This window comes from Aethalodelphis obliquidens, unplaced genomic scaffold, assembly GCF_003676395.1.
Source record: "Aethalodelphis obliquidens isolate GAN/ISIS:26980383/991018 unplaced genomic scaffold, ASM367639v1 scaffold5, whole genome shotgun sequence".
Lineage (NCBI taxonomy): Eukaryota > Metazoa > Chordata > Mammalia > Artiodactyla > Delphinidae > Aethalodelphis > Aethalodelphis obliquidens.
The window spans coordinates 50,257,668-50,280,226 of NW_020837949.1; the positions used below are offsets into that span (position 1 = coordinate 50,257,668).

The 22,559-nt window shown below is 39.4% G+C and overlaps 1 protein-coding gene and 1 long non-coding RNA gene across 4 annotated transcripts in view; one reads left to right on the top strand and one right to left on the bottom strand.

Annotated features, from left to right (window-relative positions):
- LOC113618318 (uncharacterized) overlaps positions 1-18,031 on the bottom strand; it is a 78,049-nt gene extending 60,018 nt beyond the window's left edge. Inside the window, exons 1-2 of the long non-coding RNA XR_003431971.1 lie at positions 17,930-18,031; positions 8,427-8,535 (exon numbers count right to left, since the gene is read on the bottom strand). This is a non-coding gene — a long non-coding RNA (uncharacterized LOC113618318). The remainder of the gene's footprint in view (positions 1-8,426; positions 8,536-17,929) is intronic.
- Positions 18,032-18,119: 88 nt separating this feature from the next.
- On the top strand, positions 18,120-20,940 carry CYCS (cytochrome c, somatic). Of its 3 annotated transcripts, none has more exons than XM_027102363.1 (3): positions 18,120-18,243; positions 19,619-19,795; positions 19,909-20,940. In XM_027102363.1, exons 2-3 carry the CDS (start codon positions 19,627-19,629, stop codon positions 20,055-20,057), a joined length of 318 nt encoding a protein of 105 aa, XP_026958164.1. In that variant the 5' UTR covers positions 18,120-18,243; positions 19,619-19,626; the 3' UTR covers positions 20,058-20,940. The 3 variants fall into 3 exon arrangements, with proteins under 3 accessions (XP_026958164.1, XP_026958165.1, XP_026958166.1); XM_027102364.1 differs by having other exon boundaries at positions 18,144-18,272; XM_027102365.1 differs by lacking the exon at positions 18,120-18,243 and adding an exon at positions 18,528-18,702.
- Positions 20,941-22,559: the final 1,619 nt, after the last annotated feature.

Sequence of the window (22,559 nt, forward strand, 5' to 3'; positions counted from 1 at the left end):
TCTTTCTTTCTTTCTTTCTTTCTTTCTTTCTTTCTTTCTTTCTTTCTCTTCCTTTCCTTCCTTCCTTCCTTCCTTTCTTCCTTTCTTTCTTTCTTTCTTCCTTCCTTTTAGCACTTCCTTACTTTCTGGCACTACAAGATACTCCAGGCTCATCTTATAAATGTCCTGCCCCAGCCCTACAAGCAGCCATTTCTCCAAGGAGCGCAGCTCCTTCCACTGGAGAATGGTATGAGAATCCACGATCTGAGTACTAGGTGTGCCTGATACTACTGGAGTCCCTGTCAATCTTAACCAGAAATACTAAGCTGGCATTTAAAAACTGTGTTTCAGTTAAAGCAAAGATCTGCTCAAAAGGCTATTAAAATTACAGTCTAGGTTGTTTGGGGTTTTCTTTTTTAAAAAACAACTATGTGAAGACCTTTGTTTTGGACTTTTCAAATTCTTTTTGTAGCGACATGAAAAGTAAAGCCCTTTTTGTTGTTGTTGTTTTTCTCGGATCACCTTTCTGCTTGTAGCCTGATAAGTTCCAAAGTCTCTTCCTTTGACCTCAACTCCTCAAACATCCCCTTGGAAGAGCTGTGTAAGATTTTGATAAAAATCTTGGTAGACCTGCTCAACAGGGAAGATTGAGTTCAGAGACAGCCCATGCCTCTAACTGAATGATTCAAAGAGAAACTGAATTCCTTTTAAATGTGTATGTAGTTAAGTGAGTGTTTGATATTCTGCCTTTTCCTTATTATTTCTTCTCTATTTAGGGACTCTAAATGAAAAGTAATATTTATAAATCATTTAATATAACAGGAATATACTATAATTATATTCTACACAGTCTTAATTTAAAGGAGTAAATATACATTCTGGTCATTGTACTCAAAACTTGAATGGGTTACAACTTGAAAATTTAGTTGAAGGTATAATTTGCAATTTTTTTAACAAACAAAAATAACCTTTGCAATATATACAGGATATTAAATTAAATTTCATAATGTAATAGACACAAGACACGCGGAGTCCATAGCTTTCAGGTCTTAAAAGTAAAAAACATTTTCCTAAATCATTACCAGCTATAACGTAATGCTATTTGCTAGGAAATATACATTTCTAGAATCTGACGGGAAGAAAATTTTGGCCTCAATCCCAAGTGATAAGAATTAATTGGGGCCTACCTTCCTAACTCCCACCTTTACCCCTTCTACACAAAGCGAAAATCCAGGACACAGACAAAACCAGAAGATCCCAAGAACTACCAATATACATTTTGCAGATTTACTTCCTATCAAGGGGACCAATCCCCAGAAAGAAATAGCTTATCGAATCCTCATTGTTCTTTTTTTTGTGATTTAACATGCTTTTGGCCTTTAGAACTTATTTTCTAAATTAACAAGTTAATCTCTACTTTTTGGTGTCTCTGTAACAAAAACAAGATATAATGAAAACAAATGTAATGGCTTTTGTTCAGGAAGTTCTTACCAACACCAAATTAGTAAAACATGGGGTCACCTTGCCCTGGACTCTGGCCTGGGGCTAAATGCATATCAGCAGGTTATTCTCTGTGGATAAAGCAGTTAGCACAGGGCCTGGCACATAAGTGCTTTATTAGCATCATACTTACTGTTGTAGTTAACAACATTTAAAGGCAATGTCCTCTGAGTATAATACCTGCCCATGCAGCAGTTACAATGTCTGAGGACCTTCCCAGATTACCTACTGAGATATTTTCTAGGGACAGTGGGCAGACATGACCGTTTTGTGAAGTACTCATACCACATTTCCTTAAACCGCATCCAGTCCATGGGAAAAGGTATCAGAAGTTCAAAATTTAATCCCACTGATTCCACATAACTACTGATTCTTACACCTTAGCTCAACCTGGCACATACTGGGAAGAACCCAAGAGAATCAAAATGAATTTTCTGCCCAGAAGAAGTTAATTAGCACTAAGGCAATCTTCGCATTCTGATTTACTCCATTAGCCATTCTTTCTAGTGTGTTTTATGACTCAGTGTCTCCTGGCTACTGGACAATATTGGAAGCCCAGCCTTTCTCATTCATTCCTCACTGTCCCTAGGGTTTCTTTCTTGCCTGCTTCCTGAGTGCTCTACCTGAAGGTGAATGAGGCAAGCCTCCAAGGCTTTGCATGTGCAAGACCTCCCTTAGAACGTGGGTTTTACTACACCACAGGAAACTCCATCCTTTCCTGACTCAGGTAGACTGGACACTCTCCATGAGCACAAACATGTTCGTTCCTGCTTTATTCACACAAACAGTTTGCTCAAACTATAAAAATGCTCACTTATTTTCAAACAGATTGTTAAGAGGAAATAATTTCCTCTCAGTTCACCATAGAAGCCATTGAATTGGACACTGGAAATATTTATTTAGAACAAATGAAAATCATTGTGTAGCAAATAAAATGAAGTACAGCCAGTATTGCTTCAGTGAAAGAGCAGTCACTACACCAGTGTTTTCGTGACTCCCAGGGACATCAGTTAGTTGGAATTCAGGAATGCCCTGATTCTGTGTTCTCCTGTCATCACAGAGTTGACAACCTTATATTCAATACCTTGTACCAAGCTGTCTAGTAGTTGATGTGGCACTTTTTAAGCAGAGTAAATAAACTGGAAAAGTGTTTAGTGACTAGCGGTAAAATAATGCTATACCCAATTCAAAAATGTGTTCAAGTGACAAGAGCAAGAAAACCGAATCACTTTACACAAAAACAAAAAAGAGCTGACTGGCCTCAGAAATGACTTTTGCCTAGAGTCCAGGCTTTTTCTCTTACAAATCAATCTTAACTTCTTGTGGCGTCTGTAAGAGACCAGGAACTTGCTAAGAATCGTGAACTGCGAGGTATTTCAGAGCCCACCAAGATGCCAAGGCTGCTAAATTCAGTACAGATTTGCATCAGCGTCATGAGAACACATGGCCAAACCAACCAAAAATGACTGGGATTGAAACATATCATATGATGGAAAAGCAATGAGACATTTAAAAATATGTTTCTTATAGAAATTATTCTCATTATTTCATAGTCACACCATCCATAGTGACTTGCAGAAGCTATTATATAAACTCTGCCAATACTTAGATGGGTAATAGTGAAAGAAAAATTTCTGTAACAAGACACTAACATGAACATTTACGGCATAACCTGTACATTTATTTTGGCCTGGTAAATACAGACATTACACAGCTTTCCCATAGCTTCTGCGGGTTCTCACTATGAGCACTAGGAATGCAGTTCATCTTTGAAAGCCTTTCTCTAGCTCTTCTCCTTTAAGAGCCCAGAGCACCTCTACTCCTGCTGTGTGTTTCCTGTTCACTGCTTGCATGTGCTCTGTTGGAAGTCTGAATTCTCTCTGGTTGTATTTGCTGGGGGAAAAAAAAAAAAACAACGGAAATTTACTGTCTTACAGTTCTGGAGACTAGAAATTCAAGATGAAGGTTTCAGCCAAGTTGGTTCGTTCTGAGAGCTGTGAGACACCCTGTTTCACGCCTCTCCCCTGACTTCTAGCAGTTTGCTGGTAATCATGGGTGTTCCCTGGCTCACAGATGCACCACCCTGATCTACCTTCATCTTCACATGGCATCCTCCCTGTGTGCATGTCTGTGTCCAAATTTCTCTTTCTTATAAGGATACCAGTCATATTGGATTAGGGGTTCACCTTATTCCAGTATGACCTCATCCTAACTAATTACGTCTGCAATCACCCTCTTTCCACATAAGGTCACATTTTGAGGTACTGTATGTTACAACTTCAACATACACATTTTTTTGGTGGAGGGACATAATTCACCCACTAACACTGGTCTTGGATTTTTTACTTTATTTTCTAATTATGTGTAACATTTCTCTATTCCATGGACTTCCTAATCTTGATTCTCTTCTAATTTAGACAGCTCTCACACAGTTTTTTTTTTTAAACCTCTCCTAGTTCTTTTTAAGAACTCTGCTAGTTCTTCATATGATAGGAAAATTGTATCCCCATGGCCTTTTTAAATTGTTGGGGATTTTTTCCTTTCAGTATGTGAGCTATTTTTGGCTTTTTGATTTCTAAACAGTACTTACTGTGTACACTGTGTATATAAACAGGTGGCATATTTTGTTGATTGAGTGCTTAAAGAAACAGATGACCTGGTTGAAAGGTCAGTCCAAGATGGTAAAGGATCATTTTGCACATTGAAACTGAATGCCTAAAAGGATTCTATAAAATAAAGTACTGGGATCCTCTAAAAACAAGGGGCAGGAATGGAAAGCAAAGAGAAATTCTTCCTGTAATGTTCCAAAAACTACAAAATTCATATATCTTCCACTTCATATTTTTATATCAGTTGCAAAAGTTATGCACTGATAAAGAATTCAGTATGATTTATTTTAAAAATAAAACTTATCTTTTATTTATCTAGAAAAATTAAGAAAATATCGTATGTTTTATGGTATATATTCCACCAGAATGCTAATTCCATGAGTATAGGCACTTTGACTCACTGTCATATCCCAGGGATTAGAACAGTACCTGCCACAAAGAAAGGGTCCCAATAAATATTTGATGATTAAGTTGTTTCAATTGTACTTCTTTGTATTCTGTTTTGTTTTGTTGGCTCAACTAAATCTCAGAGAAATCTGCTGCCCGTACCTGCCTGAACACCTCTACCACACACACCGCTCTAGCAGAGCCACGTTCCTGATGTCTCCATCACCTGAGGGTCTCTACACTGGCGTTAAAGCCCAAAGCCAATAGCCACTTCCTCCCACTGTGCCAGCAAGGCCTTACGATGCAGCAGTTTTGAAGACAAGAGGTAAAATGTGATTTGAAATCAGAACAGCATTAATTCTTTTTATATTTGGAGTTTATTCAATAATAAAATTAAAGAAAGGACCCCATCACAGACCAATGAAATCAGATTCTCTGAAGATGCCCTTTTCTTCTTTAGACAGAGCTTCCCATGATAGAACCAGAAACTAAACGTTGTAGAATTAGTTGTTTTTATTCTACTTGTATTTTCAATTTTTGTTTCCTTACCATTCTCTCTATGGTTTAACTTTTAAAAATTCCATCCTAGCTCAAGTGATCAGCACAAAGGTCAATGTTTGGTTCAGAGCATCAGAGTCTAGACATGGGTGTAGCTGTTGCGATAAAACTGAAAAGATCATCATTGAAATAAGACTCAGGAAGTAATGAGAACAATTTGATCAATTCCTCTTAACACCTTGGAGTGTCTCTTCGTGGATGCAAACCTTGGGGTCTTCCCAGATATGTTTCATTAGAGAGGATGGTAAGCTCATACACTAGCCATCAATTCCATCCCACACTAGACACCTCAAAACAGAGAAGAAACCTATGGAGAAAGACAAGATACTAGAGGGAAGATAACTGAAGGTGACAGAAGAGGTACATGGTAGACAGAGATAAATATTTGTTGAATGAATTTAGGCTGTGAGGTAGGTAAGACACAAGAACTGTGCTATATAATGCAGCTCCTCTGTACATGAATATTTGGACCCAAATATAGGAACACAATACTGCCATCATCAATATCAATATCAGCATCCTATTAGGAGGCAATAACTTTTGAGAGATATTATGGTGGAGTGTTTAAGAGCATGGACTAGAGAGTCCAACTGCATGGGTAGCATTCTGGCTCTGCCACTTACTCACCATGGACCATGGGAAAGTTCCTGAACTTCTCTGCCTCTACTTCCCAATCTGTAAAATGGGAATATTTGTACCTACTTCACAGATAACAGAGATTAAGCGTTAGCAGCTACTATTTTTATTATATACTCTGCTACCATATAATGATTCTGTATGTGTACAGCATGCTGAACCTTTCCATTGATAAAAGGTACTGAAAGCTGTATCAAATATATGTATATATAGATACATACATATATAGGTATGACACTAAATGATACATACATATATATACATGTATGTATGTATGTACAGGATGTATACAAGATAGGATATCTAAGCAGTTGAAATTTTTGTGATCTTATTAGGTAAATCATCAAAGTAAACTAATATTTTTCAATCCCTAAATTAGATAATTTCTGAAATTACATGAAATGCATACAGTTAGGAAGAAATCACAGAAATGTGTGTTGAGTTTATAAAAACACTTTTCAGTGCAGTTGTAGACCAGGGACTGAAGAAGTGGCCAAATCCAACCAGAAGTCAGAGAGCCAGGGGACCCAGGTGATGCAGTTCTTAGATGACAATGTCCTAAGGCAAAGAAGGGGGAAATGGATCTATAGAGGCAAAAAGAGGACAGCCAGCACAGTGACTCCTGAGGGCTGAGAGGTGCAGCTCCCTTCCCCGCTAGGCTACCAGAAAACTGACAGACATCAACTCTCCAGGAGAAAGAGTTCCCAGCTAAGGTTGAACAAGGCAATGCTCTCCCTTCTTGTCTCAGCTCTCATATTGTAAACGTGTCCTTTTTGCAGTCTACTTCATGCCACGTTTTTCACATTTTGTGCCCTTTGTTGGTGATTTTGCTGTGTAAAATGGCCCAAGATAGTGCATGTGCACTGTTTCTAAGTGCAGGAAGTCTGTGATGTACCTTACTGAGAAAATATGTCTGTGCTTCATTTAGGCTTGAGTTCTTAGACTTGACACAAAAAACATGATTCATAAAAGAAAAAATTGACAAATTGAACTTCATCAAAATTTAAAACTTTGGCTGGTGAAAGGATGAAAAGATATGCTATAGACTGGGAGAAAATATTTTGCAAGCCATATATATAACAAAGGACTAATATCTGCAATTTATAAAGAACTCTAAACATTCAACAGTAAAATAACAAACAATCCCGTTAGAAAATGGGCAAAAGACATAAAGAAACATTTCACCAAAGAGGATACAAATGGCAAATAATCATTTGAGAAGAGATTCAACATCATTCATTAACCATTAGAGAAATGCAAATTAAACCACAATGAGATATCATGACACATCTATCAGAATGGCTAAAATAGGGGCTTCCCTGGTGGCGCAGTGGTTGAGAGTCCGCCTGCCGATGCAGGGGACACGAGTTCGATCCCTGGTCTGGTAAGATCCCATATGCTGCGGAGCAACTAAACCTGTGTGCCACAACTACCAGGCCTGCGCTCTGGAGCCCGTGAGCCACAACTACTGAGCCCACGTGCCACAACTACTGAAGCCAGCACGCCTAGAGCCCATGCTCCACAACAAGAGAAGCCACCACAATGAGAAGCCCGCGCACCGCAACAAAGAGTAGCCCCCACCCGACACAACTAGAGAAAGCCCATGAGCATCAACAAAGACCCAATGCAGCCATAAATAAATAAATAAATGCTTTAAAAAAAAAAACTACAGAATTTAGGGAGTTCCCTGGTGGTCTAGTGGTTAGGATTTGGTACTTTCACTGCCGTGGCCCGGGTTCAATCCCTGGTCAGGGAACTGAGATCCTGCAAGCCATGTGGCCTGGCCAAGATTTAAAAAAAAAAGCAAAACAAAACAAAACAACAACAAAAGACTATAGAATTAAGTTCATTTAATATAACAACTGATCTAATTGGGTTTTACTCTACCATCTTACAATGTGGTGGGGTTTTTTCCTGCCTGTTTAAGTTATTTTTCTCTTTTTCTTGTCTTTTTTAAAAAAATTAAATACCACTTTATTTTTCCCATTACTTTGAAAATATACTATTTTAATATGATATATTATCTTATTAGTTTCCCTAGAAAACAGGGAATTCCCTGGCAGTCCAGTGGTTAGGACTCATCACTCTCACTGCCAGGAGCCTGGGTTTGATCCCTGGTCTCGGAACTGAGATCCCACAAGCTGCATGGCCAAAAAAGAAAGAAAGAAAGAAAGAAAATATACCCTCTTCCTGGAAATGCAAGGATCTTAGAATATTTCAATTTTATTTATTTTTCTATTGACTTATATACTATTGCTGTCATGTATATATTTCAACTACAAAGGACATTACTCTTTGACCAGTGTTCATTTGGATTCAACCACATATTTACCTATTTTATTGCTCTTAAACACATTATTGACTGGAGACATGTTAATACATTTTTAGAGAGTGATACAATTAACATCACCACGCGAAGTTGTTAGAGCTTAACATTTATCAAGGGTTCATTATACAACTTGTGATTGTTATCATTCACATTTTGCTCCATTAGGTTTTTGTTCCAACCTTGTGTATATTATAAAAGTAAATTTTTCAAAAATGACGCATCACAAAATTTTGAGTGAAGAAGAATTTTTCAGTGAATTTTATGCAGATACTGTCTCTGATTGTCTCAGCAACATATATAATAATGTCTCAGAAGATGACAGTTCTTCGGAATATAGTTCTGATTCCGACGATGTGAATATTAGGTCAAGAAAAAGACAAAAAACCTTAGTGATTGGTTCTGATGTGGAAAGTAAAAATGAAACTCACGGTGCTAAAGAATGCTCCTTTGCTTCTATAGAAGAGTGGATTGAAGACATTTCACGAAAATTAGAAGACTTTACAGGTGTGGCAGGTGTAACTATTGAATGTAAATAACCTGCAAAGTAATAGTGAAATAACAGAATTAATTTTGGGCCAGCCAAAATAAAAATCGCCGGTCATGGGCATTAGTTTCTGCAAAAATCCCCTGGTCAATAGTGAGTTAATCTCGGGACTTCCCTGGTGGTGCAGTGGTTAAGAATCCACCTGCCAATACAGGGGACATGGGTTCGAGCCCTGGTCCAGGAAGATCCCACATGCCACGAAGCAACTAAGCCCATGAGTCACAACTACTGAGCCTGCGCTCTACAGCCTGCAAGCCACAACTACTGAGCCCACATGCCACAACTACTGAAGCCTGCGCACTTAGAGCTTGTGCTCCAAAACAAGAGAAGCCACTGCAATGAGAAACCTGTGCACCACAACAAAGAGTAGCCCCCGCTCGCTGCACTAGAGAAAGCCCATGTGCAGCAACAAAGACCCAACGCAGCCGATAAATAAATTTATTAAAATAAATAAATAAAATGCCAATACGATCATGTATTTTAAAAAAATGAGTTAATCTCTAACTTCGTCTCTGATCTCCCAATCTGGAATCACTCTCCTTTTGTCTAAAGAACACCTTTCAGAATTTCCTTCAGTGTGGATATGCTGGTAGCAAGCTCAGTTTTTTTTTTTTTTTTTTTTTTTTTTTAACATCTTTATTGGAGTATAATTGCTTTACAATGGTATGTTAGTTTCAGCTTCACAACAAAATGAATCAGTTATATATATACATATGTTCCCATATCTCTTCCCGCTTGCGTCTCCCTCCCTCCCACCCTCCCTATCCCACCCCTCCAGGCGGTCACAAAGCACTGAGCTGATCTCCCTGTGCTATGCGGCTGCTTCCCACTAGCTATCTACCTTACGTTTGGTAGTGTATATATGTCCATGCCTCTTTATCGCTTTGTCACCGTTTACACTTCCCCCTCCCCATAGCCTCAAGTCCATTCTCTAGTAAGTCTGTGTCTTTATTCCTGTTTCACCCCTAGGTTTTTCATGACATTTTTTTTTTTTAAATTCCATATATATGTGTTAGCATACGGTATTTGTCTCTCTCTTTCTGACTTACTTCACTCTGTATGACAGACTCTAGGTCTATCCACCTCATTACAAATAGCTCAATTTCGTCTCTTTTTATGGCTGAGTAATATTCCATTGTATATATGTGCCACATCTTCTTTATCCATTCATCCGATGATGGACACTTAGGTTGTTTCCATCTCTGGGCTATTGTAAATAGAGCTGCAATGAACATTTTGGTACATGACTCTTTTTGAATTATGGTTTTCTCAGGGTATATGCCCAGTAGTGGGATTGCTGGGTCATATGGTAGTTCTATTTGTAGCTTTTTAAGGAACCTCCATACTGTTCTCCACAGTGGCTGTATCAATTTACATTCCCACCAACAGTGTAAGAGGGTTCCCTTTTCTCCACACCCTCTCCAGCATTTATTGTTTCTAGATTTTTTGATGATAGCCATTCTGACTGGTGTGAGATGATATCTCATTGTAGTTTTGATTTGCATTTCTCTCATGATTAGTGATGTTGAGCATTCTCTCATGTGTTTGTTGGCACTCTGTATATCTTCTTTGGAGAAATGTCTATTTAGGTCTTCTGCCCATTTTTGGATTGGGTTGTTTGTTTTTTTGTTATTAAGCTGCATGAGCTGCTTATAAATTTTGGAGATCAATCCTTTGTCAGTTGCTTCATTTGCAAATATTTTCTCCCATTCTGAGGGTTGTCTTTTGGTCTTCTTTATGGTTTCCTTTGCTGCGCAAAAGCTTTTAAGTTTCATTAGGTCCCATTTGTTTACTCTTGTTTTTATTTCCATTACTCTAGGAGGTGGGTCAGAAAGAATCTTGCTGTGATGTATGTCATAGAGTGTTCTGCCTATGTTTTCCTCTAAAAGTTTGATAGTTTCTGGCCTTACATTTAGGTCTTTAATCCATTTTGAGCTTATTTTTGTGTATGGTGTTAGGGAGTGATCTAACTTCATACTTTTACATGTAGCTGTCCAGTTTTCCCAGCACCACTTATTGAATAGGCTGTCCTTTCTCCACGGTACATTTCTGCCTCCTTTGTCAAAGATAAGGTGTCCATATGTGCGTGGGTTTATCTCTGGGCTTTCTATCCTGTTCCATTGATCTATCTTTCTGTTTTTGTGCCAGTACCATACCATTTTGATAACTGTAGCTTTGTAGTATAGTCTGAAGTCTGGGAGCCTGATTCCTCCAGTTCCTTCTTTCATTCTCAAAATTGCTTTGGCTATTCGGGGTCTTTTGTGTTTCCATAAAAATTGCAAAATTTTTTGTTCTAGTTCTGTGAAAAATGCCAGTGGTAGTTTGATAGGGATTGCATTGAATCTATAGATTGCTTTCGGTAGTAGAGTCATTTTCACAATGTTGATTCTTCCAATCCAAGAACATGGTATATCTCTCCATCTATTTGTATCATCTTTAATTTCTTTCATCAGTGTCTTATAATTTTCTGCATACAGATCTTTTGTCTCCTTAGGTAGGTTTATTCCTAGATATTTTATTCTTTTTGTTGCGCAAGCTCAGTTTTTGTTTGAAATGTCTTTATTTTTCTTTCATTCTTAAGAGATATGTTTGCCAGATAAAGAATTTAAGTTGACAGTTATTTTCTTTCAGTACGTTGAAGCTATCCATATACTGTCTTCTGGCTTCTGTTGTTGCTGTAGAAAACTTAACTGTCTAAAAGGTCTTCGAATGTGTTTTTCTCATTTTGCTTTAAGTTATTATCTTTGTCTTTGGTTTTTTACAGATTTGGGAATCACAGGGTTTCTTGAATCTCTGGACTTATATCTTTCAAATATTGCTTCTACCCCATTCTCTCTTCTCTCCTTCTGGGACCCCACGAAAAGTACATTATATGTTAAAACTGTATCCTCTTAAAATTTTTTCTTTTTTTTGTATTATTATTTTAACAGCAGTTTATTTATTTATTTATTTTTGCTGTGTTGGGTCTTCATTTTTGTGCGTGGGCTTTCTCTAGTTGTGGCAAGCGGGGGCCACTCTTCATTGCGGTGCGCAGGCCTCTCACTATCGCGGCCTCTCTTGTTGCGGAGCACAGGCTCCAGATGTGTAGGCTCAGTAGTTGTGCCTCACGGGCCTAGTTGCTCCGCGGCATGTGGGATCCTCCCAGACCAGGGTTCAAACCCGTGTCCCCTGCATTAGCAGGCAGATTCTCAACCACTGAGCCACCAGGGAAGCCCTGTATTATATTTTTAATCTTGTATTCTCTTTTGTTTTTATCAGTTCCAAAATTTCTATTTGATTCTTTTTCACATTTGTTATGTCATATTTTTTGAAAATATACTTTCCAGTTCCCTTCTAAAATTTTCAAGCCTGTCTTTTATCCCTAGAACATAATAAACAAATGTTTTATAGTCTGTCTGATAATTCTAAAATCTGGAGTCCCTATGACCTCTTCCTTGCTTCTGCTGGTTCTCACTCATATTGTGTATCTAGTTATCTTTCTTTCTTTGCTGAGCACTTTATCTTAAAACTTTATTGTAGAAATAATTTGAGATCTAGTCTGATTTTATCTTCTTCCAGAGAGAATTTTCATTTGGTTTTGCCAGGTGGCTGAAAGCAACAGAATTCCTTATTCCATATTCAAAATTTTAGGTTTCCCTTGGCCAACCAGAAAAGAAGTCAGGCTACAGACCTCGTAAGAACAGTTTTCCTTCTAGTTCACCCTCACACCCAGGGTGTAGCCCTTTGAAATGCTGACCTAATGCAAGAGTTGTTTACCAGGTACCAGGTTCCACAACCTCTGCAAGAGCTGAATTGATATTATAGAGATATAGGTAGATATCTAGATATCTATAGATAAATAAGCATGTGGCTATTACCACCCAGTGTGCCCAGTGATCTCTGCATCATAGTATTTACACACTTGGGAAGGCCCCTCCTACATTGTACCAGTGTTAGTCTCTGTGACCAATGGTAGAAGTGATGGTATATCATAAGATTATAAAAGGTTATAAAAGACTGGCCTCTGTCTTGGGTTCTCTCTCAGTCTGGGGGAAGCAAGCTTCTACAGTGTAAGCAGTCCCAACCAGAGGCCTTCAGCCAAGAGCCGACAAGGAACTGAAGCCTGACAACCATACAAATGAGCTTGGAATTGGATTCTCCAGTCCTATTTGAGCTCTCTGTCCAACAGTTTGTGACTACAAACTCCTGAGACCCTGAGCCAGAATCAGAACACAGCTGAGCTGCTTCCAGATTCCTGACCCACAGAAATTGTAAGATGATAAATATGTTTGTGTTTTAAGCTGCTGAGTTTTAGGGTGATTTGTTATGCAGTAGATAACTAAAACACCCGGCTTTTCAAATTGTCTTCAGCAAAGAGTTCATCTGCATTAACTACTCTGTTGTTCCTGGAAGCAGAACTTTTGACATTCTGTTTATTTTTCTCCTTCCCTAACATCTTCAGGATTGGGTAAATTTTTAAATTCTATTTTACCTTTAAGTGTTTCAGAAGTTATACACTCTATTCCTATCCATTTAGTGGTTATGCTTAAAGTGTTAACATGACTACTTCAAGAACAATATACTGAACTTAAAACTAAACTCTGATCATACTCTCCCATCTTAAATGTTATAGTGAATATTTTAACTACTTTGGCTTTTACTTTCCAAATTAGACATTTTTATTTTTTATACAGTTAATGTTTTCATTAGATTTATCCACATATTTACTTTTTTCACCCTTCCTTCTTGAATTTCAGGCTTCCTTTTGGATAATTTTCTACCTTTTTTGAAGTACATTCTTTAGAGGTTTTTCTAGTAAGAATCTGTTGGTGATAAACTCTCACTTTGCTTTTCTGTAAATACTTTTTGCCTTCATTCTTGAATAAAAGTTTAGCTAGATACATAATTCTGGCTTTACACCTATTTTTTCAATCAGTTGAGATGTTAAGGACTTCTATTTTTTACTCTACTCTTTTACTTTACTGTTCAGCTACTCTACTGACTTCTGGTTTTCATTGTTGCTATTGAGAAACCTGTTATATGTCTATTTGCGATTTTTTAAGTAGATAATATTTTACATCTGATTTTTCTTTTTTTTTTGGCCGCACCGCATGTGGGATCTTAATTCCCTGACCAGGGATCAAACCTGTGCCCCCTGCAGTGGAAGCACAGAGTCTTAACCACTGGACCTCCAGGGAAGTCTCTATACCTGATTATTTTAAACACTTCTCCTTGTCTTGAGGGTTCTGATGTTCCACCAACATGTGTCTTAATGTTGATTTTGTTTATCCTGCTTGCATTCATGTGCTTCCTGAATCTGAGACTCATGTCTTACATAAGTTTTGGAAAATTCTCAGACACTATATTGTCAAACATAGGCCTCTCCTCAATTTTCTCCATTTTATTGTTCTGGAACTCTAAATAGACCTCCTTGTTCTATCTTTCCTATGTCTTAACTTCTCTAATTTCTCTTTTCTATAGCCTACCATTTGTTTTCTATATTACCTTTAGTAATTTCTTTATATCTACCTTCCAGTTCATTATTCTTTCATTTGTGTCTTTTTTTTAAAACTGTTTTTAAAATGTGCTTTGTGGCCCGTTCTTTTGAGTTTTTAATGTGGGATGGCTGGCCATATTTATTTATTTTATATTTTTTAAAAACCAATTAATCTATAATCCAATCACTCAAATATTATCAAAAACCTCTATCTACCTATATGCTCCTCCTCATTCCATTCCCTGGCCTGCCCTCTCAGAATTACAGTATGTATTTGTGTTTATCATTTCCTTTAGTTGTAGCTATGGCTTAGATTTGCTTGTCCTTGAATTTTCTATAAAGCTTATCATACTATATTAAGTTTATTTCAATGATTATAACTTTCATTTATCCAAGTTATCTTTGGCTCTTTTTAAAATCTGCCACATTATTTTTGATAGTCCCTTGTTTGTTGCACGTTTTTGTTTATCTAAATGTTTTCAATGTCATTTCATACTATACGTTGTAAAGATAAATAAAAATTATTTTTTCTGTTTATAAAGGAAAAAGAAACCATTTCCGCTCTCTCCCTCCTTCTAAGAGTGTTTCCTAGGAAAATCTAAAGAGCCTAAATTCTCACTCTAACGTTTTGGAATGTAAATAAGTCTCTCTGAAGGCCTGGGCTTCAACTGTTTTGAAATGTAAACACCTCGGAAGATACAGCTTCACCTTGGGAGCTTAATGTAGGTGTAACCATTTGTTTCTCAGGAAAATAAAAGTTTTATTTTTCTTTTGAATGAGGACAACTAATGAAACAAATGGCTACCACAAATCCCAAGTGAACTTAGGGTGAAGGAATGTGAAAAAAGAAAAACTTAACTAAGAAGGATCTGGCCACAAACTGTGATGTCAAATCCTCCTATGGAAAACAAGTTACTATTAATCCAAATAATAAATGATAGTCGTGCTGCCAAATGGAAAATAGGGTACTACTGATCCCAAAGCCTCATGTTATATGCTAGCTAAAAACAGCGTGAGAGAAAAGGATTATAATTAGCTTAGCTGTATAAATTGTGTGAGGTCTTATTCTGATTTGGTAGTTTCTTGTGGATTACCTATATACAGCTATTTTATAATGTGCTTATTCAACAATAAATGTGTTTGCTTTCTTTCCACAGTGATGTGAAGAGGTCTCTCTTTGTTGATAAGGTTTTTACTTCCCCAACGATATCTAATAATTCCAACACCTATGGACTGTAATTTTTCTCTTTGTTGTTTCTCATCATCATTTCATGCTTGGCATTTCTTAAGAGTGTGGGAATTCAAGGGGCCTCGGTTGAGACATTCCTCTGGAAATTTGAGTTTGTTTTTGCCAGACACCAGAATACACTGCCCATACACAACTACTTTGCTCATTTTTCTGCTAGAGGTTCCTTAGACCATGCAGGTAAAATAAAATCAAACCCTAAACCTGCATGAGGGCAGACCTGTGGTTATGAATTATCAGGGGATACTTTTTCCTCCCACCCAGTACCTAAGGCCAAGCCAGACAAGACTAACTTGGTTCTTCCCTTTGCCAGTAAGCAGACTATATTTTATCCTTTAGATTCAAGTGTTCTAGTGTTATGCAGGGGTCTCAGCCAACCTTCCCCTCCCCTCTCCCCCACTCCTCCCTTGTATAAGCTTTACTTCTATTCCACAGAGCTGCTCTTAAAACCTAAGGCTCTTTCACTTCAGCAAACGTCCATAAGGTGGCTCTAGAAATCAGCTTATGCTTATCACAGTTTTCACTTCTTATTCCCTGCCTCACCCCTGCCCCCAACCAGATTCCCTCACTTTCTTGCAACCTCATTATAGTTTGATTTGAGGGGGTGGTATTTTACTCGATTTTTTTCATCACGAAGGTTTTTAAAAATATGTCACCCATTGTGTTGCTGGAAGGAGAAATCTAAGGCATTTGTTTTATAATGGTTATACCTCTTACCAGCCACTACTCTAGGAAAAGATGGAGGTAGAGAGAACAGATATATGAATATGAAACAGAGCAACTTGCAGAATATTACTGTTCTCCTCAACTAATTCTCTCAGGTATCTTGAATATACTGTAAGCACTATGAATCTCTTTAGAACCTGAATACATGATATTAAGCACAAATTTTATGGTATCTGCTTTACTACAGGAATGTGCCAAGTGTTCATTTTTGCTCTTGTTCTCTTTCTCCTCATTTTCCCAATACTTTCAATAACAAGACTCTTAATCCACAATTTCCTTAGTTAAAAGTATTAAGAACTTCTGTTTCTATTCTCCCCCTCATAGGAATAAACTTGAAATGTCAATCAATTCACTAGGCCAGTTGATTTATTGCTACTTCTACATGACCTGCAGCACCAGCACTATGCTGTTACTCCCCATCAGTCCATTGAACAAAGACTAGTAACTTCTGATACCACAAACACAGAAGATTTTAATAGGACAATTACCTATTTAAGGACCAAGTATTCCTTTAAGGGATATGGGCGGCAATATCAGGACTTGGCTTCAGAAGTATAGGCTGAATTTGCAAAGTGTTGCTAAGCTTGGTCTTTCAAAAACTTGGGTACCTAGCCAAATGAGCCTACTTCAGTAGTACACTTAAACACTACCTTGGTCCCCTCCAAAAGGCACAAAATGTCTTGAATATTCAAGTTGTGATTTCTGCTCTGTTTTATAGCACACTTCTGTGGCAGCAGTGTGTGAGATTAGAGAGAGGGAAATGGGAAATCGGGACACAGTTAGAAAACAATAAAAATAATCTAGTCATATAGGGAAATAAGTGGTCTGGAGCAAAAATTATAGGAACTGTGGTTTAAGAGGGATCTGAGGCAATCTAGGTTAACCTCCTGGTATCTATTGCTTAATCTGGAGGCGAGAGGAAGATGGTAGAACGTTAGCTCCACCAGAGAAGAAGTCCCTACTGATTTACTCCACGTTTCTAGACAGTGCCTGGCACATAATATGCATTCAATATACACTTGACTGAATGAATACGGCAGCGTTAGACAGAATATGGGAAAGGAGGAAAAATGCATTCAAACTCGGGGGCTTAATTTGAGGGAGAAGGGAGTCGAGAAATTTCCCACTGACAAAACGGAGCATGTCAGGAAGGGGAGCTAGTTCTGGAGGAAAAGTATGATTACTGGAAGTTGTAGTGATCAAAACTGCATTTCTAATATTAGAATTAGAATTTCTAATATTAGTTACCCAATAAGGGGTTATTTATCTAAAGGCCAACCACACTAGCTTACTTGAACATGATGACCTTCGCCTAGGTTAGCTGGGATGCAAATTCTCTCTAGATTTCCAAGAATTCTCTAACCACGTAAAAATGTTTCTTCCTGGAGGCTGTTCGCACACACTCCTCCCTCTTTCTGCACACAAACGCGAGAAGCAGGTGTTGGCAGAAAAGAAGCCGGCAGCTGAAGGACCAGAGCTATAATCCAGTCTCTGCCTCAACTGCCGCACCTGCCCCTGTCTTCTGGGCTCCACCAAGGGGAGATTTGGAAGAAGATGACTTAAAGTCACAGGGTGTAAGCAAAACCAGAACAAGGTCAGGAGCTCGTGTCCAACTCTTTAACTCCTGGTTCCGGGTTATTTCTCTGGGGTGCATCTGGCGCCAGCCGCGGAAATACGACCGAGTCTGGGTAAAGGTCGCCAGGTGAAGGGATGATAGCCAGGAGACCTCTACGTTTGTCAAAGTTGACCGTCTCCCTCTAAGCAGGCAAAACGTGAGGCTCAAACAGCATTAAGTCAACCAGCAGGAGACCCGTTACCTTACAGGCTAATGCCCTCGATCCACCCCTCGACTCCGCTCCACCCTCCCCGTCGGCACGCGCATGCACCCTAAGGCCCGAGGTTGACGTCAGCCCCTCCCGGCACAACCTCGGTGTCGTACCTCTAATGGCCTGTCGTAACTGCCTGGAGGGAAAGGCCGGGAGAGGAAGGGCATTCACGCTGTTCCCCTCACAGTAGTAGCAGGTATGCGCGCGCGCAGGGTCCTAACTCAGCCCCGGAGACCCGAGCCAATGGGGCGCGGCGACGTCACTACGTGTCAGTTCGCCGGGCCGCACGTCAGGAGGGCAGAGGGCGGAGCCAGTTTGGTTGCATTTTCACCCGTACATAGGCGCGGACCGGCGTGTCCTTGGGATTACGGAGCGGGACGTTTGGCTTGTGAGCGGGAACGGCTTAGTCGTACACGGAGAAAGAACGGTGGGCGCGGGGCGCGGAGGCCACGGCAGGCGAGAAACCGAGCCATGAGGGCGCGCGCCTGCGTGGGGGGCGCGCGGGTGGACTGAGGCCCGTGAGCGGGGGCCGCGTGGGGGACAGGGAATGGGGGGCCCTGGACTGCGCCCAGCCCGGCGGGCTACGGCGTGAGGTGGGGCGGGACCCTAATTAGGTCGTGGCGTGGTTTCGGTCAAGGTCCTGAAAGCTCGGAGGCGGCTTGTTCGCGGTTCCTTCTGAGACGCGGGCCCTCCGTTGTCGGGACTGTGGGGCTATGGCAGTGATAGACAAGATTTCCTCCGGAGTGAGGGCGGGAGTCGGTGGACGCTGCGCAGCGCGTCACGTCCTCTTTCCAAGAGAGCAAAAGCTGCTGCTCTTCCAATAAGTCATTACTTTTCCTGGCCACCTGTCGCTTCCCCCCTTAACCTGCTCAGGCACCTCGGAGAGGTAGGTTTCATCACAGTGTCCTTGAAACCGGCTTGGATGGATGACCTCGTGGTCTCCCCCGGGGATCCCAGAGCTGGAGAATGGGCATTCCCGGGGAGACCTCAAAAGCCTGCTGCTGGCCTCCCACCCACAGCAAGGCAATTTAGAGGGACTAGAGGGACCTGAGCAGGCTGAATCAACCATTATCTCCCTTTTTGTAAAAATGTATTTTGCCTTATTTTCAGAGGTGGCTTTAAATTGTAGTATGAATAATTAGACCGCCTTAAAAGTTGGAATTTTGGTGGTTTGGGTTTAATATATTCATAGTTCAGCTTATTCAGATTTGTGACTTTGTGACCTTGATGTCATCTTTTGAAATGGTTTTGAAGTAGGTTCCTAATTTGCTTTCATCACGTATGTCAACTGGAAAAAAATGCACAAAGTAAGAGCTGTAAGTTCTGTTTGGGGCAAAATGGGGACCAGAGACTGGGAGACAGCATTTCTTTTTTTTTTTTTTTTCTCGGCCCCAGCATGCGCTTGTGGGATCTTGGTTCCCCAGCCAGAGGTTATTTATCTAAAGGCCTCTTTTGCCAGTTTTTCCCAGACCACAGAGTGCCTCATTCCTGATCTCTACCCTGAACTTTTCAGGATGTGTTGAAGGTCAGCAGCTGCAGTGGCTTGTGCCTTAACGCTTGTAGAAGCAGATGTCAAGTGTCAATTTTTAGTTGACACACACACACAGACGTGTTTTTAAGGAAGTTCTTCCAGATAGTGTTTTTTGTGTTAAAGAATCTTTTGCAAGTGAACTAAGTAAAACAAAATTCAACCTGGTATATAATGTCATAAGTTTGCAGTGCGTTAGTGGCTGGAGTTGATCATTGGTTTACACTTTTTTTACTTGGAGAAAAAATTAATTAATTGAGTCTTTCACTTTTAGATTTAAAAATGGGTGATATTGAGAAGGGCAAGAAGATTTTTGTTCAGAAGTGTGCCCAGTGCCATACTGTGGAAAAGGGAGGCAAGCACAAGACTGGGCCAAATCTCCATGGTCTGTTTGGGCGAAAGACAGGTCAGGCTGTTGGATTCTCTTACACAGATGCCAACAAGAACAAAGGTAAGAGGCGGGCCATTGTTAACTAACACAAGCACAAATTGCATGAATGTAACCTTTGGTAAACACTTTTTCAAGAGTGTGACATACTTAACAATACATCCCTCCTTGTTTAGGCATCACCTGGGGAGAGGAGACGCTGATGGAGTATTTGGAGAATCCCAAGAAGTACATCCCTGGAACAAAAATGATCTTCGCTGGCATTAAGAAGAAGTCAGAAAGGGCAGACTTGATAGCTTATCTCAAAAAAGCTACTAATGAGTAATAGTTGGCCACTGCCTTATTTATTATGAAACAGCTGTCTCATGACTTTTTATGTGTACCATATTTAAATTGATCTCATACACTAGAATTCAGGTCATGAATAGCTGATGTAATATTTCTGTCCTGATTTAAATAAGATTGGCTTGTGGCTAAATGAATATGGTCAGCTTTTTGAATTTTGATAGTAATTCTGGTTCAGCAAGTACTGTCAGTGTTTTCCCCTTCTAAAGAGATGATTAAACTTGAATAAGGAATGTTAAACTTTTCAGGGATATGGTGAATGCCTTCTCAAACCCTATAGGAGATTGGTTTTATATTTAGATTTCTATAACTGGTTATATTAATATATTTAAATATTGAGAAGTTCCCTTCACTGTCTCATAGACCAGCAAGATTCACCTGTGTTTCAAGTTGTGTTCATTCACCTGTTAAGGCAAGGGCTGAAGATACACTGACAATGTCCACTTTATCTTTTTGGTCTTAAATATGCCAATTTAATTAAAATTCTCCATCTAAAATATTGCGTTTTACTTAATGAAGGGCATTTTAGTGTGGTTTATGGATAGCATCAGATAAAGAATATTTAGTACTTCTCACATTTTAGAGATGATCTTTAAGATCAGATGTTTTTAAAATTCACTGTGACATGATAGGTTGGGAAACTTGCTTGTGAATTCTTTACAAAGTCAGACTAAGTTATAATTCAGGATTGTCTTTTAAACGGGTATTCAGAAACACAACTGTAGAACTACTGTAGGTGTGTGATTGGTAATGATGCTTTTGCCAACTCAGAAGGGTTAAGGTAGAGGAGCTCTATCATTAGCACAGATTTGTAAATTATCTATCTGATCATAAGGCTTGAGAATTAAAAACAAAGTCACAGATCATGATTTTTCTAATGTGCTTGATTTAATGACATACCAAGATGGTTGAAAAATATAATACCTCAAAATACGCAGCATTGTTACTAGTCATAGTACTAGATTGTGTTTACTTGGTCTTCTAGGACAGCCTGCCCTAGAACACTTCAGTAATCCACCCGGTTTCTTTGGCCAGAATGAGCACTGCAGCATTTATGCCAAATGTAGAAAGAAGAATGTGTTTCTGGCCATAGTTTTGTGGTATGTATAGTACATGGTTGTAGTATATATACTAAATTATTTCATATACAGTTTGTGCTGTACACGTTTACAGTAGTCCCTAGAAATTTTATGGACTGGTGAGCTTGAACTAAGCCATAACGAATACTGAGAAATTCTCGGTGGGGGAAGTAAGTCTGTGCCGGTGGTGAGAGCCATCTCTTTGTGTGACAGTGAGGAAACCAGGAAGAAGCCTTATCAACAGTGATGGGGATGAGTAGGTAGGCCTGTAAGGCCTGGCAAAGCACTTTGTAACTTGTGAATCTTATTTTTAGTCATTGGAGAAATGTGAGAAAGCAGTCAGTCTGGAAACATGTGCAGAAACAGTTTGGGGAAGCAAAAGAAAGCCTGCTGTAATTCAAGTGGTATCCAGAGATGGTGTAGCAGTTAGCTTCTGAGAGAGTTCTGGACCAATATGGGAAGACATGGAGACCAGGGAACTGATTTATTTCTGTGTTTCCCAAGTCAACTAAGGCCTATGCTGGCAGAGAATTGCTGAGTCCCTGCTGCTTTCTAGGCCAGTTGTACTCAATAAGTGCCTCTAGTGATTTATAAGTTCCTATAGTTAATTCAAAAGAAGGGACATTCCTAGCTGTAAGGGGTGTGTGCTCTCTTAGAAATAAAGAAACCCAAAAAGCTAGCACTGTATAACCCACATGTCTTCATTCCTAGTGTCTCTTCATAGGTGGCTTGGTGAGTAGTATCAAAAGTGGGAGCCAGGTGTATTTAAGAAGTGTTTCTTCCAGGTGCCCCCTATATTCTGGATTTTGTCTAGAATAGCACTATCCAATACAACTTTCTGTGATGACAGACTGAATATGTGCTGTCCAGTTAGCCACCAACCAGGCGTAGTTACGGAATTTGGGTAGTGTGGCTACAGAACTGAATTTTTAATTTTATTCAGCGTTAATGAGTTTAGGTTTGCGTAGCCACATATGGCGAGAGTGTTAACAGCACAGGTCCAGAACTAGAACCATGCGTGGTCTATAACAAAAGTGCTTCCTCTGAACTCTTTGTTTTCCTAATCTAGGATTCTTACACTAAGTGCCCTTGAACACTGATTCCAATTCCTGTCTCTAAATCTGATATGTTCACCTTTATAATTTTACCATACATTCTACATATTCCATTCATAAGTTGGCAATTCATTTTAGTTAGGTGTTATTCTCATGGTATTTAGGGATACACCTTTTTGTCATCCTTTTCCTCAAACTTTTCTTCAGTTTCTTTTTTTATTTTTTTTTAAATTTATTTTTGGCTGCTCTGGGTTTTCGTTGCTGTGCATGGGCTTTCTCTAGTTGTGGTGAGCAGGGGCTACTGTTCATTGCGGTGCACGGGCTTCTCATTGCGGTGGGTTCTCTTGT

What these genes read in the sequence shown, in the direction of transcription:
- CYCS (XM_027102363.1), top strand. Translation starts at nt 19,627, where the DNA reads ATGGGTGATATTGAGAAGGGCAAGAAGATTTTTGTTCAGAAGTGTGCC. An exon ending in AGATGCCAACAAGAACAAAG is followed by an intron (nt 19,796 to 19,908) that starts GTAAGAGGCGGG and finishes CTCCTTGTTTAG; the next exon opens with GCATCACCTGGGGAGAGGAG.